The following is a 13,356-nucleotide window of genomic DNA, read 5'->3' as shown; positions in this document are numbered from 1 at the left end:
GGGGTTGAACATTACTGAGATGTAACTGGGCTTAGCAAAGATTGTAATAAAGGAGCAGAGATGGTTCTAGAGATACTGAGACACACACAGCAGAGAGGGGAGCAAGAGAGGTAACTCTGAGGGAATGTGTTTGTGCTGACCTAGTTTGCCGTTCTTTTGCTGCCTACAGAAGACTCTTTAAAATGAAATCTTTTAGGGAAGCAATTGAGTCTAGATGTGCATATTTCTTTCATTTATGTTTGGCAAACTACAGTTTGCAAAATTTTTACTCTGTGAAGGTTTTCACAACTTCACATCACTTCTCCTTCCTCTACTTTTTGAGAACTTTGTTTGGAAATCATACATAGGTTAGAAGCAGCAGAATTCTAATAACATGTACCGGCTGTTTGTAGCAGCGTTGAAGCTTATTTTTCCTAAGCTGTGACACACAGCTGAAGTTCTTTATAGTCTTTATAACTTTAAAAAGGTATTTGATCGAGATTTTTCATGACTGGTTATTGGTATTCACTGCAGAATTTTAAAATGTATCCAGAGAGTTGAACAGTAGGCAAAGACAAAGGGAACCAACTGAGCTCCACCAGCTAACCAGCCCAGAAGAAAAATGTCTGGGTTTTTTTCAGTAACATACACTTATTTTTTAAAATCATCCTGGAGGAGAACCAGTCAAATAGACTTACCATATGAAAGAGAGAGCTGTAACTATGTGTTGTTAATACTAATAACTCATGTAAGAGACATACTGCGGATTTTGGAGAACTGCGGGGTGGGGGAGCTTCAGGCACGTTCACAAACGGGAAAATACAGGGGTCAGATTGGTAAGTGGGGTTTGGTTTTGTCTTAGGACTCGGTCTTTCTACTTTAAGAAAAATTATTATCTTCTGATTAACCTCCCTATACAAGTCAGCATGAAGAGATTTAGAAGTGCAACCTTGAAATTTACTGCGTAGTTTTTTAAATGGGTCTTGAATATTACTCTGATTGCACTGCACATGGTTTGGAACATAAATTATTTGACACAGGGATGTTACACATGTGCAACAGCGTAGTGACACAACAGCAATGAGATCTAATAAATTAGTAATCTGGAAATTTTAACACTGGCATAAAACTCTGGGCTTTTAGGTCAATAAAAAATTCATGTGCTTCAAGCACATCTTGACGTGATGGGGTCTTTATGGTATGTATAGTCAATAATTCTCCCATTAATCCTTTAATGCTGAAAGTGAGCTTGCTTATTTGTTTTGAAATATCTGTCATTCCTAGTAGAGAAATTATAGATGAAAATTTAGTTTAATAGGTGCCTTTATAGTCACTGTGTAGTCCCTGGACAGTGTAAGTATGGTGGGGTCACATACAGTCTCTGTAAGAAATAGTTCCCTCTTAAAAAAAATTACACAGAAATGAGTAGTTTGCACCTTTTTCTGTCTTTTCCCTATAAAGTTTATCATAGCAAAGGAGGCCAAAATCGACTTACAGCACTGATGTTTGTTAAAATAAACTTAATCAAATATGATAGACTATGTGGCTATATCAGTTAAGTGCCCGAGTGATTATTATAGTGTCTGTGTTCCAGATAATTCAGGATAATATCTAGTGGTGTAGTTTTGACTGTGCCGCGAGTACATTAAGCAGTATAATAATGGATGGGAAGACAGAACCTCTGAAGTGTCTCCTCTAAATAAGCATGCTCTGATTCATGTGTTGCATAATAAAGCAAACCAAAGACAGAATAGAAGCTGCCTCTCTTAATTTCTTACAGATTTTCTATGTTTGTAGCATCTTACGTTTGTTTTCCTTCATTTAAGTATTCACTCTACCAGAGAGGATTATACCAGCTTTTCATCATAAACTTTCCCTGAAGATATGGAAGAAAACCTCTTCTAATCTACCTAGAAGTTCAAAACAGTTTTCAGTCTTGGAAACAGATGTAAACAGCCTTAGCATAAATGTGAGGATTATTCCATCTTGACTGTCACAAGCTTGAAATCAAAAAGACTGCAGGGGTAATTACTGTATAGTGTGATCTCATCATCATTGATCCTTGTGCTGGCATCCCAGAAACTTTGTCATTAGAAGGCAACTATGTCCGGAGCTGTCTGTAGATGCTCTGTAACCACTTACTATTGATTGGATCACCAGGAACCATAGTGTTCACTACCCATTAATTTAATCAGTGGTGGATAGCATTTGTCCTGCAAAGAATGAGAATTATTTTAAAAGGAGGTAGAAATATTGAATAAAATGCTGGTTTTGTAGAAATAAGAGGGATTCATCTTTCGTGTCTTTCATATTTTCTAAAAGAAACTCTGTCTGCCGAGGAAATAATAGGAAGGTCTGAGGTCTGCCCCTAGCAAGGAGCCTTCCGTAGCTTCAGCGCTGAGGCCCGAAATATTTAGGATTTGATAGCTGTGTAACAGAGAGGAAACGATCAAGCAGCAACTATATCTATTTGGATTTATTTAACAGCTTATAGGACATTTCTATGTATAGTAGCTCTCTTTAGGAATGAACATCTTGAAAGTAGTATTTCTTCTGAGCAGTTTAATTCTGTAAAGGGGATAATAAAAGATTCCAATGTATTTTTCCTTGCTTTGGGCAGAGGATAGCAGGAGTTGATTGTGTTCTTTCTGTCTCTCTGTCTTTGGTTAAAGGTGATAATTGTGCCTGGACTCCTGTATGTAGCCAGCGTCAAGATGCAGGATTATCTCCAGCTACATTAGAAACAGGTGAGGATCATTTTTCTAAAGCAGGATCTTTTGTTTTAAAAATAACTACAAGCTTCTGATACACAAGCTCTGGAAAATTTGGGGCAGAAAAATCACTAATAGTGTACATATATGATGTACGGTGCTGACAGAACTAGCCTTTGAGTGAAAATAAATGCTGCGAATTAAGTCCTCTGTTTTAGTTCAGCATTTTTGCTGTCTCTGTATTTCTTATTAATCTCTCTTGTATTACTCACTGCTTATAATTTCCAAGGCCTAGAAATAAGGGGAACTTTATCGTTAAAGTTGGGGAGGGGCTGGGCCTAAAACATTACAAGTTACACATGTAACACTGAGTAGCTGGCGTTTCCCCTTTATCATTAATGTCAGCTGAAGTCCCTGAAAGTAGAGGTAACAAAAACATCTGTGATATATGAAGTACTTTAATTACCCACCCACTCATCCTAAATGCAGTCCTTCTTGATCATGGGAAAGAGTCTTAACTCTTGACCCCTAGTTAAAATTACCCATTTTGCAGAGTTTTCTTGATTGCATGTTTTTGTTATTCTTCAGACAAAATAGACATTTTATGAGAAAGTAAAAACTTCTGTGACAATATTTGTTTTGCCTTTTTTTTTTTCTTTTCTTTTTTTTAACTATTACTTTAAAGATATTCTTCCCCCCCTTTTTTAGTTCCTGGTTCTGGTTCTCGTATGGCTGCCTCTGCTTGTCAGCATTCTTTGAGCAGTTTCCTACCAGCTGGAAAACAGAGGGATACAAGGAAAATTGATCTACACCTAAAGCCAAAGGCTTTGCACACAGTCTCAAAAGAGCGGCCACACTCTTTAGTGGACCTTAAGGCCTATAAAGACACAAAAATTTTAGTGGCAAAATTTTTGGAACATTCAAACTGTAATCTCCCTCCAGAGGTACGTCACGTAGTAAACAGCATACGATCGGTAATAAAATCTGATGAGAGACACATGGAAGAAGCCATCTTCAGTGCCAATATTATAGACCAGGTAGGCCAATTATGTTCTAAAGATCTGTTCAACCATGATAGACAAATACCTTATTTAAATGTTATTAAAGTATTAAGTACTTCAGACAATTTCTACAAAAGTTCTTTTATAGTAACACAGCTTTAGTAAGAAATAAGTTTATATTTATTGGGCATCAATGCATTTTACACTGAAGCACTCATAAATACATTTAAAATTTTCAGCTGGACCTACTAATATTGTAGGAGATCTATAGGGAACTGATTTACACACTGATAATCATCCTCTCTTATTTACAATGTCTTTCTGCACCTGTGATTGTTCCACACATGAATTTGTGTTTACATATGGAGACAGACGGAACTGACTTGGATCTGTTGGGTTTTTCAGGCAACTGTATTTGTACAGCATAAGCTATTAGCTGAAAAGAATGGGTAGATACACAAGCAGGGCCATGATCTATCGAAACAGAACAGTGCAGTTACCCTTACTCCTGGCCAGAAGAATGATAATGACCCTTGCTATTTTTAAGAAAAAGAATTGAGAAGTTGTGCTTTTGCAAATGAAGGAATAATGCATCTTCTCACCTTGAGTGAGAATAAAACAGACACAAGGCTTGGAAGGAATCCTATAAAACAAGGGAATGAGTAGTGGCAGCAACTTTTATTATCTAATGCATGTTTAATAATATGTCTTTTTTGCAGGAATCACCTCTTGCTAGTATTGTTACCAGAATGATAGCTATAGAAGTGAAAATCCTTTTATGTTGTCAGATTTGAAAAGCAGAATGCTCTTAGCACTGACTAACTGCATTCAGGTTGCCTGTAGGGTTTCCACAGATCTGGACAGACAATTAAGGATAGAGGCTAGGGGACTGTTTGCCCCCCTTCTAAGATACTGCAATTTCTATGGCATTAGTCTGCTGATCCCTAAGTGAGGGAGACTGGCTAAGTATTAAAATAGGACGTAATAACACTTAAACAGCATGTGAGATAGTTTGATGTGGAGCAGGAAACATAAGGCATTTAATAAACCTTGCCATAAGATTGTTTTTGCTACCTATGAAGTAGAACAAAGAAGTAGCACCGTATCGGTTACCATTTAATAAACCTTGCTGTAAGATTGGTTTTGCTACCTGTGAAGTAGAACAAAGAAGTAGCACCATATCGGTTACCTCCGTAGTCACATGGGCAGAAAAGCAATACTATCATGACATGCTCAATAGGGTGTCAGTATGGAATGAAATTCTAACGTTTTTATTGCTTTATAAAATTTATAGGTCATGAAATCCTCAAGGTTAGAAAGTTGAAAACAATTTTCTTTAAATGAAAAAACCATAGTTACTCACAAAGCAAAACAGTATAAAAAAATATGAGTGTTTATGTAGCTCATAAAACCAGAAACCAATGGCGCAATTTTTATCCTGTGTGGATTTCTTAGATCCAGGGAGACATACGGTTTTTTCACAGTAAAGAAATAATTTTAGTAGTTATTTTTCTGAGGCAAAACCCATTATTAATTAGTGAAAGTCCAGGGCATCCCAGCAATCTACTTAAGAAGTCACTTTGGTAAAATAGTTGTATAATTCAGATTTGTGAAGTAGCTTGACAGTTCTATTAACACCAAAATGGTTGTTTACCAGGCTTGCAAGGTTTTAGTTCTCTTCCACCCTCAGCAAAGCCAGTGAAGCATCTCTTTCTCCTAAAAGAGACTGATGAGTTTAATTTGCTCCAAACTTATATTTGTCAATTGTAAGGCAGAGCTGCTGCCTTTTCCACAGGTTTCCTTTTCATTCTTACAGAAAGAAACCAATACTTGTTTGCACTATTGCTGATTCAACACCACAGTACAGATACGAGGCCTGATGCCTTTCAAGCCTGACCGTGCCTTCCAGTAGCCACTACCCAGCCCTGACCAGTTGCAAGAGCAGGAGAAGCGGGAGGGTCTCTGGATGGCTGCATAAACACCATCTCCTCTGGGAGAGTTCCATCATTAGATAAATGAAATAATATTCAGGTACTGAACCTTTTAAATGAAAACATTTCTTACCCTTTTTTCCCCATTTTTTCCTTCTCCATTCCTGCCCTTTTAAACAGGTAATTACAAGTTCCCAGCAGAATGTGAATACCTCTAGAAAGCGATTTCAAGAAGATCTTCATCTTCAGAGCTGTGGTGCTCTGAGCTCTCCAGTTGCCTTCTTACGTAGGTCCCATATCACTCGCAGTTTAGAGCGGGACAGGCCTCACAGTTTAATTGGAGTTTGCCGGGAGACCATCCTTTGATAATATTCGCAGGTATGTGATTCCAGCAAAGAGAATTAAGGAAGAAACCAGGACTGGGAGAAATACAAATAGTGGATGACTTAAAAAGGAAAAAGTGTCTTCCTTTGGAATTCCACTTTTTTCCAACAGCAGGAGGAGAACACCTGTTTTTCTGAATGTAAATTTCAGCCCTGATTTTTGCTAAATTTTAACTGATTTATTAGTAAAGTCTTAACAAATGTTTTCCCAACCAGAAATGCGTTTATTTCACTGTATTTATAGAAATGCTACTGATGCTGCCTAGCATTTCTTGAAAACCATTGCAAAACTGCCAGAGACCGGCTGTACAACTTAAAAGTTGTATTTATTTAATGTACCTCGAAGTGTTTTAACTATGATCAGTGTTTTAATAAAAAGTATTTCTGGACTTTGCTTTTTCAGCAACTGATTTGGATAGAAATGTAAAGGTGATTCATACACACATACAGTGCTGCTTCTAATCCATTTTTCCAGTGTCTTTCATGCCAGGCTAACTGATCTGTCCTATTAAAACTGCTCCCCCCACTCCCTCCCAATATGTTGCCCTTTTAAATTATGGTGACGGGTGCAGTGTGGTTTATTTTTGCTTTGTTCTGAATGCTCATGAGTTTATTATTAATGGAGTAGCGTATGTTATTGAAAGCTGACGTTTAAGTACTCTGTGAGTTGTGACCAAAAGATGCATTAGGGAAGAAGTCTTTGAAGTTTTGCATTTCCCCAAAAAGCATACTTCACAAACTTTTTACAAATGCCAACTGATAGGAAGTTAGATGAATTTTCATCTAGCAGAGCCTTGAACATTTTTTCAAAAAGAATTGTTACTCCAATCAGTAGTTTTGACAATGTATTACTAAAACATGTCCTTGTGGTTCTGCTGTATTTATGACTTATTTAACATTGATCTTAAAAAAAAAAAAAATAATCAAAAAGTAAGTATCATTGACACTGATTTGATTACCAGCATAAACACAGGTCTGCCAGCAACGTCTTCCAGTGCATGCTTCATCCTGGCTCTCTCAGAGGAAATTGGAAAGGCCTTAAACAAAAGGTTCTCATAAAGAACCTACCACAGGTTGACGTTTCAGGGTTTTAATTATTTTTGCAGCAGTGCTTGTCAGTAGCGTTAGTTTCCTTTTGAGGTTTAATCATATACTGGTTTCATTTGTGTCACTCTGAGCTGGGCAGACATCCTGTGAAAAGGTCACAAAGGAATGTAGCTGAAGATGGGTAGTTTAAGTTTTACAGAATCATCCATTTTAATGTATTTTAATTATAGCATGCTTCTGTATTGATGTGAAGTTACAGTGACATCCAGTGGCAACAAGGTATGCTAATTGAAAGCATCTACTCTCAAGATAATAATGATACACAAATTCCTAATTCAAGAGATTAATTCCTTTTTAAAAAAAATAATCTGTGACCTTTGCAACTGCACTTAGATGAAGAATTAAATGATCTTCTACTTGGATTTTTTTTTTAATTACGTAAACTTACACAACAAACAAGATAAGCAAGCTTCCTTTATTATTTCAGATTTATTAGTGATAGTAGGTTAATTCTTTCCTAAGGTCAGTTGCATGCAACACACTACTCCTTGAAGTACAGTCATCTAAAGCTCTTTAGTTACTGCATGGTAAGGCTTCTTAAGTCACAGTGTATTTTCTTCAAGGCATTGGCCAAAAAAAAATCTAGACGAGAAGTTACACCAATTAACATTTATCTCATAAGGAATACAACTTTACTACTAGGTTTTTTATCTACACACATTCTAATACTGGTGATGGTGCTAGGTTATTTGTCAAAACAATTTACATTCAGAACACATTGCCTTAGGAATAAGAATGCTTTATAAAAGACAGAAACAGGTAAGCATGGCTTTCCCATTTTGAGCTAATATAAACAAAAAGGTAATATGCAAAAATTAAAGGAAAAAAACCCCAGCCCAACACATACATTACACAACCTGTGCAATAAGTTATCCATGAAATAACTCTGTTAAATGATAAAAATCACAAGCATTAAAAATAAATATGTATCTAAATAAATATTTTGATTTTAATCTTGTGGCAATTATTCTTTATTTAGCATATGAAACACTTGTTACATGTTTATGTTCACACCTTGCCAAACAGGTTACACTTGTCATAACAATACCAAGTACTACAGTGGTTTTCTTTACATCAGAATCTAAAAGTTTTAACTGCACACATTCCTTTCCACTGAAATACCATCTATTCGGCACCAGTTTTAAAATTATGCAAAGCCATCAGTATTGGACCACTTTATGGGACTGGGATTTTTTTTTTAACTGGAAGCAGCCATAACTTTCTCTAATTGCTTCTCTCTGCCATTTCCTGCAGTCTCATTCATCAAATATTCACATTCACCGTGTTATCAAACAAGACAGACATACATACATCACTCCACATAAAGGTTACAAATAAATATGTTTTAAGTTCTATGAGAAAAGAGTTTAGAAGATGTTGCAAAATACTTAAATGTTTTACAAAGATTTTTGTCAGTGATTATTGTCCTTGACCATCCTTCTCATCACTTTTTCGCAAAGAAATAAAAAGGAAGGAGAGAAAAGGCAGAGACACCTGTCTGTTCCTTGGTTCGGAGTCCTCAGGTCAGCTTCAAAGCCTTTCATTCATACAAAATACAAAATTTTCTTCAGCTATGTGGGCTTCAGCTTTGATGGAATCATTTAGTTACTTTGCTGCAAGAGAGAGTCGCATGCTAGATGTATAGGGGTGTCTCTTGCCCAGTTAGAAGCCTGAACATGGCAGCTGGCATAGTCTTCATGTGAATCTGTCAATTGATTTACACAGAAATTAACAGAATTGTTACTAGTTTAGAATCATCCATGAGGCCCAATCTGTCTGTCCCTGGGGTGTAAGTGCATTTATTGTCCTGGTTTCTATAGATGTGAATGTTACCAAGGTTTCTAGTTCAAAGTTCTCTGGTTCTGACAAGCTGGTTTGCTGTCTTTGATTTTTTTTGTGTGTTGGGTTTTTTTTTAAATGACAACAGGATGCATCATATAGCTTAAAAAGACACCTAAATGCTTTCTATTGCTATACCCTACTCCAATTACAGCCCTTAAAAAGGAAGCAGCACAAACATCTCTGAAAATTCATTCTGGTATTAACTGAACTTAGATTTGTCTTCTATCTTCCTTTCCTGTGGGAGTGTCATTTTGTACATGTTTTCTCCTAACTGGAGTATGGTCCTCTGAACACAAAACTTGGACTTTATTGCCTGATATTTAAATGTGAGTCAAGAGTTTGGTGGAACAGGTTCTCTCATGGCTAGTGTAAGTTCTTTCTAAAAAGGAGTACTGTGATAAGTGTCAGAGGGATTTTACAGACTAACAGGATTAAAGGCATCAAGTAATCAAAGTTGCATCAGAACTGTAGTAACAGCTCTAAGTACCTATCAGACAACATGAGAAGAAGGAACATAAACTTTACTAACTGATAATACAGACTCTCACCAGCCATATGCTGCCTTGACATCTTGGTCTCTTCATCCTGAAAAAGTTTCATACTGTCCTCATATTTTTAGTGAGATGTTATGCAGCAAAGAGGTACCATAAAGGCATCGAGGTTCTACTGAAATCTACAGCTTTGTTCCTGCCAACGTGCATGTACTCTGTATTATTTTTCAAATATCATTTTCCACAGGAAAACAAGCTATCTTTGATTTTTGGCAAAGGAACTAGTGGAAGATCTGGCCAGGGTTGTGTATGATACTACCACTAAATTCAGTAGGGATTTTGATAAACTGGAGGATCTTGTTCATTCATTGCTGATTTCTCTAGAAGTACTGGAGAGAGATGTCTTAACTTATTCCCAAGGTAAGTTGGAAATGAAATTATTAAAATACATATCAATTTGAATCTCTCAGCTCTTTGAATATTAATTTATTTCTACGGCAGATGCTGTAGAGTGATAAGCCAAGAGTCATGCTTGAGCGATTTCTTCCCTTAATTGATTAGTTTAATTCAAACAGTAGCTTGAAGGTTCAGAATCATGCCAGGAACTCTTGAAAATGAGTGGAAAAATGCAGTGAATGTGCATCTAATTGTTCAAAAAATGATCTGTTAATTGTTTGTTATTAGTGCTCAACTCCAGTTTACTCAGGTGTCATTTTAATACTGTGTTAAGACACTGTTTTCTTACCTCTCCCACTGAATTCGACAATGCTTGTACTATCTTCTCATGAGCAGTAGCAACAACACTTTGTCCATTGATCTCAATAATACGATGTCCTACTCTTACCCCTCCCCTCTCAGCTATTCCACCTCGCATCAAGCTGCAAATCTGCCAAGAGAAGCAAAGTTTATTAAAGTTAAGAAATGTCATAATGTAGCAGTTACTAGGATTTAACACATAATAATGAGTGGTGACACTGTAAGGATTCCAGGAGATACTTGTGGAAAGTATTAAGCAATACTGTGAGGTTTCAAATGTTGGTTTGTTGGGGGCTTCTTCTTTGTTGTTTTTTTTCCAAAATTTCTGCAAATTACAATTTTTATTTTCATTCTCATGGGCTGGGAATATATAAAAACTTAACACAGTGATACAGGTAGCAGCCATGCAAAAGTGGAGTTAGCGGGGAGAGAGAAGTTTTATGTACTGTCAGGATAGGAGAAGAAAGTGATTTTTAAATATTTCTGATTGTGCCACCTGGACTCTTTCTGCAAAGTACCACATTATTCTTTCTGAACAATGGGAAATACAAAAAGTACTAACGTAAAAATTAATCTACAACAGCAGTTTTTTCACATACTTGGAAAAAAACTGACATAAAGCTTAATCCTTAACCCCGCACAAACACTAAGTTTAGTCTGAAGGACAGGATGATGCCATACAGACATTCTATATTGAAAGCTGGCAATCGGTCAAAAGGGTCACAAAGATACAAGGAAAGATCTATCTCAAAGATAGAAGGAAGAATTTTTTTATGATAGGGGTGGTGAGGCACTGGAACAGGTTGCCCAGAGAGGTTGTGGATGCCCCATCCCTGGCAGTGTTCAAGGCCAGGCTGGATGGGGCTTTGAGCAACCTGGTCTAGTGGAAGGTGTCCCTGCCCACGGCAGGGGGGTTGGAACTAGATGATCTTTTAAGGTCCCTTCCACCTAAACCATTCTATGAGTCTACAAAACGTGCAAATTCTGTTTCTTTTTACAGGCTGTTCTCAGCATAGTGAAGTATGACAACTTGTTTCCTGTGCCTGTGCAGGTTGGAAAAGGGTGCTCTGCTCTCCAGAGCCACTGCTTTTCTCCATGTTTTACAGTGCTGCTGGCCACAGGGACCTTAGGATGAAGAAGGCAAGTCAGGGCGCTGTTGCAACTGGCAGCTGCAGGTGCCAGTAAAGACCTAGGCACAAGTTTTGATTTTTATGCCCCCTACAATAGGAGAATAATTCTACAAGAAGGGTTCCATTCAGCACGCATAGTCCCAACAGGCACTGCTACTTAAAATTATTCTGAGGTTGCAACATGTGTGATGTACAGGCAGAAAGAAAAATCTCAATCCACTATTCAGAATTTAAAAGAATGTTTCCTCCTCAGCAACAGTATCTGTGCTAGGACAGGGCCCTCCCTGACAGACTAGACAGCTGTATATTAGATAGAAATTATTGGTAAATTATGCTGCACATAAGACAGATAATGTATGGCTTGAATCTCTGGAACTGAGCAGAGTTTAGCAATGCTGAGATTTACCTTTTGTTTACTGAGAAAAACCTGTTCTTGGAGGAAAAGAAATGAGTGCTAGAGCATCCAGTAATGGCTGTTTCTGCAGTTACTGTCAATGGTTAGAGTAATATGCCAAGAATTATTATTTGCTGCGATCTGGTTATTTGGTCAGAGCTAAATACGAGTATGTTAAGATGTGGCTTGTGTGCTGCTGAGTTTGTAATCTAATTCAGAAACATAGTGTGTGAGGAGATGGCCAAGCTGCAATATGTGGAAGGTGAAACGTTGTCTGTGGTTGACCAGAAACTTTTCTGTTTGGCATTAGCAGTTTCCTTTAAATTCCTTTTCACAAATAAGAATGCTATAAAAAATGAAATCGCTTCTTACTCAAAGTTCAGGTTGTCTGATAGGGGGAGTGAAAATATATAGTTATTCTTTGTTTATAATAGGCCTTTCTCAGCCTTCTGATAAAAACCTTTCTCCTGCAGTGAGACTTATCTTCCACCATGTTATCATTAGTGGCTGAGTTTTACCTACTGTGGTTCATAAAGTATTTCTGATGGACTTTTATAGATAGAGGCACCATCAGGACTCTTCATAGAATTGCGTCTTGAATTTCAGTCACGTACAATATATTGTTTTGCAGGTAGTCTACTTTCTAATCATATAGCTGACAAGATAAGCTGTACTACATAGATCTTCTCTTTTATAGAAAGCTTCTCACTTCAACTCACTGTTAGAATAACAGTTTACTCCTTGCTGTTGGGGATTGTTTGCAGTAATCTGAAAGGACAAAAGCAGAATGTGCCAAAAGAAACCCTGTAAATATATTTTTCACCGTATAAAAGATAATACAGAGACAGTACAGCCAGCTGAAATAAAAGCTTTCAGAGCAAATGGAAATGTGACACCTCACCCCACTGGCATAAAGGAAAAGATAACGGCTTGCATATCTATCCAGAGCACCTTCCATTGTGTGGCTCTCAAAGCAGTTTTAATACCATCAGTGAATTTCTTCTAACAGCCTCAGACATAGGAAGGGGTCTCTTATCTTCATTCAAGAATGTGATCCTCTCCAGGGAAGGGAGTCAAATTCCTTTTTGTGAGCATTAACTACTTTAATGAGGTAGAAAGAGAAACACAGAGCCCAAGTGACTCTGCCTAGCCTCACAGATCCTGTTGAGCTACAGACGAGTGGAGGTGTAAAGAAATATACTGTACTTAAAGCACACGTTTATGTGGCTCCTGTATTTGCAAGTGGCTGACTCAAAGCAACCTTAAGACTTCTGTCTCCAGCCAGTGGAGCTATGGCAGATTAGGCTGGCAAGTTTAAGCTGAGCAGTACTATTAAGTAAATATGATTTTATTCAGCCAGGATTGTTTAGCCTGCTATACTTGTTGAACATGTTGACAGCTGTAATATTATTAAATAAAGCATGATGGATCTAGATCTTCTTGTAAGCAAGAGCCTATACTCTACTTCCTCTGTAAACTGAAGAAAAAAAAGAAGGGGAACAAAGAAAATAAGAAGAAAGGTGTAAACCATACTAGTTCAATCCATTCAGCTGTTACAGATTCTGCAATGTCTTAGACAAGCTGCAGTGCATCAGATGTGAAACTTCAGTAGCTTCACAATCAAGTTTTAT

The 13,356-nt window shown here is 37.3% G+C and overlaps 2 protein-coding genes across 12 annotated transcripts in view; one reads left to right on the top strand and one right to left on the bottom strand.

The window, feature by feature from the left end:
- The window catches only part of ENTREP2 (endosomal transmembrane epsin interactor 2), a 171,792-nt gene that overhangs the window by 154,657 nt on the left and 3,779 nt on the right, over positions 1 to 13,356 (top strand). For 3 of the 7 annotated variants that reach the window (XM_069798055.1, XM_069798054.1, XM_069798052.1), the window contains 3 exons: positions 2,652 to 2,726; positions 3,399 to 3,727; positions 5,803 to 8,065. In XM_069798055.1, the coding sequence (XP_069654156.1) occupies positions 2,652 to 2,726; positions 3,399 to 3,727; positions 5,803 to 5,988 (590 nt within the window). In that variant the 3' untranslated portion in view covers positions 5,989 to 8,065. Of the gene's footprint in view, positions 1 to 2,651; positions 2,727 to 3,398; positions 3,728 to 5,802; positions 8,066 to 9,692; positions 10,145 to 13,356 lie in introns of those variants that run through there. The other 4 variants (XR_011327049.1, XM_069798053.1, XR_011327048.1 and 1 more) reach the window with 4 other exon arrangements.
- APBA2 (amyloid beta precursor protein binding family A member 2) overlaps positions 7,514 to 13,356 on the bottom strand; it is a 112,151-nt gene continuing 106,308 nt past the window's right edge. For all 5 annotated transcript variants that reach the window (XM_069798049.1, XM_069798046.1, XM_069798050.1 and 2 more), the window contains 2 exons: positions 10,191 to 10,331; positions 7,514 to 8,817 (listed from right to left, as the gene is read on the bottom strand). In XM_069798049.1, coding sequence (XP_069654150.1) covers positions 8,746 to 8,817; positions 10,191 to 10,331 — 213 coding nt within the window. In that variant the 3' untranslated portion in view covers positions 7,514 to 8,745. The remainder of the gene's footprint in view (positions 8,818 to 10,190; positions 10,332 to 13,356) is intronic.

Source organism: Haliaeetus albicilla, chromosome 12 (genome assembly GCF_947461875.1).
Source record: "Haliaeetus albicilla chromosome 12, bHalAlb1.1, whole genome shotgun sequence".
NCBI lineage: Eukaryota > Metazoa > Chordata > Aves > Accipitriformes > Accipitridae > Haliaeetus > Haliaeetus albicilla.
Note: the sequence above shows the minus strand (reverse complement) of the source record. Positions and strands in the feature narration are given on the sequence as shown.